Genomic DNA, 4,653 nt, shown 5'->3' with positions numbered 1-4,653 from the left:
GTGCGTGGTGCGTGCATGCGTGCGTGCGTCGTAGCGTCGTGCTGCGTGCCAGCGTGATTGCGTGCGCAGCGTAATTGCGTGCGTGCGCAGCGTGAATTGCGTGCGTGCGTGCTTGTGCATGCCGTGTGCGCGGTGCGAGTGCGTGGCGTGGTGCGTGCGTGCTTGTGCATTCGTGTGTGCGTTGTGCGCGTGCAGTGCGTGCGTGGCGCAGTGCTTGTGCACTGCGTGGTGCGTGCGTGATTGCGCTGGTGTGCGTGCGTGCCGTGGCTGCGTGCGTGCGTGTGCGCGTGCGTGCGTGCGTATTGCGTGCGTGCGTGCGTGTGTGCGTGCGTGTGTGCTCGCGGGTGCGTGCGTGTGTGCGTCCTTTTTTTATGACTATACGTTATCAGCATGCTAATTCAGGAGCAAAGGAATGAGGATAAGAGGAGAATATATTCGCACACATGTATGTACGTGCGTGCGCCGACAGCGCGTTTCTATGGCAAATCTCGCCTCTTAAGAGGAGCAGTAGAAAGAAAGGGAAAAAGAAGGAAAGAAGGAGAGATGGAGATAATAGAAATACAGATAGAGAAGAAGAAGAAGAAGATGAAGATGACAGAAGAGAGAGGAAAGAAGAAGAAGAGAAAAGAAGAAAAGAGAAGAGAAAAAAGAAGACGAAGAAGGGAGAAAGAGAGAGAGAGATTAAGAGCAAGGGGCTATTTTATCAATATTGTACGAGATAATTAATTCTCAATATTTAAAACCATTTACGGACAAGAAATTTGCTCAAACTCTTGCCCAGCGTGCGTCACTACAGCATGCAGCGCCTTATTTGTGTTGACAGCAGATCATTATTTCTATAGAAAATACAGTGATCGATAATCCGGAAGAGATAAGAGAAGCAAGAAATTTGCTAAAACGCTTGCCCACCGTGCGTCGCTACAGCAGCGCCTTATTTGCGTTGACAGCAGGTCATTATTTCTATCGAAAATACAGTGATCGATAATCCCTGGGCGGACCCTGGGAAAGCGTACGTAATTAGTTCCCTAACTAGTCATCAGATGGCGCACGGCATCAGGATAATTTTTAATTTTAGAACATAAGTAGTATACATTTTACAAATATTGGGTAGAAAACTTGACGCTATAAGTGTTTCTTATTTAAATTGTGTATTTTATTTTGTTTTTGTGCTGGAATTCTATTTTTTATTGAGTTCCCGCCAAGCATTTTTCAGTATTTTCAAACATGGCAGCCTCCTCATTTGGGCGTTCATTTTGTTCTCTCTTGTGAGAAAACGGGCGAAAATCTGTCGACATATCCCGTGTTAGCGTAAACCGCATACACTCTGTCGAACTGTGACATTTCGTGCTTCGCCTGGGTAAGAAATCCGAGAGAAATCTGCAAAATCGTGCGAGTAACTGATGAATTTTGGTGAACGAATTCGATCCCGTTCGGCCGCCATTTTTGTTGTGTCAAAGGCTACGGTGACCAGAGTTTCGTCTGTGATGGCACTTGAAAAACGCACCGCACGGTGTCGTTACGTGCAGATCCGAGTACTTTTCACTAAAAACAACGAGCAGTTGTCAATGTGGAATAGATTCGAGTCTCACGGCAAAGTAGAAGTGGAAAATTAACTCTTGTTCAAGTGACTGGAATTGTGGAAAAATGCCCTGTCACCGGCAGCATTCTTTCTGCACCGTGTGTAAAACACAGAAAAACTGACATTCTCCCAATCCTTTCTTTTACAGAATTGAAATATAATGTCAGAGATCGAGCCGCCCAAGAAACGGGTAAGAAAAAGTCGTATTTAAAAAAAATATTGGAAGCGGTTTAATTTTAAAATTTTAATTATGTGAAACGGTGCTTGTGCGGACACTTTAAACTCGATCATATATGTAATTGATATTAGTCTTATTCTCCATATATATATATATATATGCATTCATGTTATCCTCGTGGTTCCTGCATTCCATCTCACTACTTGTAAGTAATATATAGGTACCCTGAATAATTTAATAGTTGCAGTTACAGTAACGCGAGCCGACCGCAAACTCAAACAGGTGTAGCAGCGGACGTCTAGCGAAAGCTCTCCGCGTCGTTGGCCCGGCGGCGCCACCTACCTTCAAAACACCGGCCGGTCATTGATCGCCGTCGCGTGACGACGGTAACGATCGATGGTTAACTCGCCGCTCGATCATCGGAGACCGCAACCCACCTCCGATCAACGACCGCTCATTCAAGCCACCGCTTGTTCGTCGTCGCCGACAACTGACCAAACGATCACCGATCGATCGATCGCCCGCGAATAAAGCCACCGCACATTCGCCCGAAACCGGCCGCCGACGACCGCTTGATCTTCCGCGAACAACGTCACCGCACGATCGCGAAAATCCGACGGACGAACGATCGATCGCCGGCATCTAACGTTACCGCTTGTTCGTCCTGCAGCCGACCGCTCGATCCCCGTCCGGCGACTAACGTTACCGCTTGTTCGTCTAGCAGCCGACCGCTCGATCACCGCGTCTAACGTTCTCCCGCTCCGTGTCTTCCCGCAGGTGAAATACGCGAGGGAAGAACTGGAGGCGTTGGACAGGGAGCGCTTGATCGCCGCGTGGCTCGTCCAGCAGACCCACGTCGACGCGCTCGAACTGAAGGCACGCTGCGGCGACGCGACGACGATCGACAGTAAGCAGCGCCCTCTACCTCGCCGCCGCGTCGTCGGGACTCGTTCCTCGGGGGGTAGATGGCGTAAAAATAACATCGGAGCGTTCGTCCGATGGAAGCCTCGGCGAGAGATGGATCTCGTTGTTGCACCAGGGCGAGCGAGGAGAGAAGAGTCTCTTTATAATGAAGGAGGGAGACAGAGAGAGAAGGGGAACGAAGGCGGGCGGCGGTCGTCTGCCGCCGCGTCGCGAGATAAGCGTGCGAAAACGCTGTCTGCCTTCGGAGAACGAGAGCGAGACGGTAGCAGACGAATTGTCGAATTGGTCTCGAGAGAGCGAGAGGTCGAGACGTGGCGGTATAGCCTTTCGCTCGCAGGAGAGAAGCGTACGTGCGCAGGGAACAGTAGCATCCGCCACGTGACAACAACTTGGTTAGCGTTGTTTGCGGCGGCGGCACCTAGATGGCGCACCGGGCGCGGCGTGCGATTTCGGGCCGCAAATTCGGAAGTAGCTCGCCGCCGGGTCGAAAGCTAGGCCGTCGTAGCCCCGTGTGACCCACGATATAGTAGGTCTGCGTCTCCAAATACCCCTGCCGTCAAGGCGTACCCCTGTATGAAGCTGCGTTTACACTACCGACTTTGTGTTAACGAATTGGCGAATTGGACCAACTTCCCAACTGCCATTCGATTGGCAACATAAACGCGAAAGTCGCGCTAACAACCGATCGGCAGCAAATAGTTGGGAGATTAGAGCATGTTCTATTTTCGCCAACTCGGAGTTGCCGAATTGCGAAATTGGCGCCAATTCGCCAACGTAAAGTCGGGAGTGTAAACCCAGCTTAGCGAGCCGTTGGCGTGACGACCGTAGCGGCGGCTGTGGCCAGGACGGAGACACGGAGGGGGAAGCCGTTGCACCGGATCGGTGCGCGGTAGCTCACGCGTTTTCCGCGTCGGGTGTTTCCGCATCGCCGTCGGGCGTTGACGAGCATATATCTCGTTATCTCCCACGCGGGTGTTGACGAGCATATATCTCGTTATCTCCCACGCGGGTGTTGACGAGCATATATCTCGTTATCTCCCACGCGGGTGTTGATGAGCATATATCTCGTTATCTCCCACGCGGGTGTTGACGAGCGAATATCTCGTTATCTCCCGCGCGGCTGTTGAGATATTGCGCTGTGTCGTATCTCTTTGTCGAGGGACTGATTGGCGCCGTTTTGCCGTGGTGATTTTTAATTAGTACCGTGTTATAATGGCGATGAATGGGGTTCGGAAAATCACGGTCGCTTAGAAGCGTTATAGCGCGGATATTAAACTTTATAATTAGGAAAGTAATTAACGATTTCGCACAATGCTAGGCGAATGTACTGTGTACGATTTGAGCTCAAGTTGGTTGAGTTACACGTAGTAAATCGCAGGTATTCTAAGGCTAGTAAATAACGAATTTCCCTTGTTTATTGAAGTCACACTCCTTCCCTATTATTTACTTCTGATTATACGGTACAGCGGGTTTCTACTGTATCTGATCCTGTATTTACTATCGCGTATCAGTATATACTATCTATCTAGTGTTATCGTTGTGGGTTGAGGGATTAGTCAGTGCAGCTATGTAGGGACTGGGTAGTGTTGCTGCGCAAAGGACAGAAAGATGCGATATGATATGACTACTAGGCACTTTAATTTAATTTTCTTTTTTTCTTTTTTTCGGGTTATGGTTTAGGTTAGGTTTAGGGTTTAGGTTAGGTTAGGGTTAGGGTTAGGATTGTTTTTGTTTTTTTAAGTGCCTAGTAGTCATATCCTAAGTGCCTAGTAGTCATATCATATCGCATCTAACTGCCGGGTGCTGTTGCTGCTGTTAGTGTTTCACGTGAACGCACATGGTCTGTTACTGCAGACCGAATGTTGACCAGCGTATATCTCGTCATCTCCCGCGCAGGCGTTGACCAGCATATATATCCAGGGTTCTCCCCAGGGTGAAATTCAAACAGGGGGGAGGGGAGGGGAAGGGGGAG

The 4,653-nt window shown here is 49.6% G+C and overlaps 1 protein-coding gene across 1 annotated transcript in view; it reads left to right on the top strand.

The window, feature by feature from the left end:
• Positions 1-1,221: 1,221 nt before the first annotated feature.
• Positions 1,222-4,653, top strand: part of LOC106818948 (pre-mRNA-splicing regulator WTAP-like) — a gene marked incomplete at its 3' end in the record, with an annotated part of 7,443 nt that continues 4,011 nt past the window's right edge. Inside the window, exons 1-3 of the mRNA XM_014823615.1 lie at positions 1,222-1,357; positions 1,728-1,769; positions 2,535-2,664. Of these exons, the coding sequence (XP_014679101.1) occupies positions 1,740-1,769; positions 2,535-2,664 (160 nt within the window). The remainder of the gene's footprint in view (positions 1,358-1,727; positions 1,770-2,534; positions 2,665-4,653) is intronic.

Source organism: Priapulus caudatus, unplaced genomic scaffold (genome assembly GCF_000485595.1).
Source record: "Priapulus caudatus unplaced genomic scaffold, Priapulus_caudatus-5.0.1 Scaffold2685, whole genome shotgun sequence".
In the NCBI taxonomy this organism is placed as follows: domain Eukaryota; kingdom Metazoa; phylum Priapulida; class Priapulimorpha; order Priapulimorphida; family Priapulidae; genus Priapulus; species Priapulus caudatus.
This window is presented reverse-complemented; position numbering and strand designations above follow the sequence as displayed.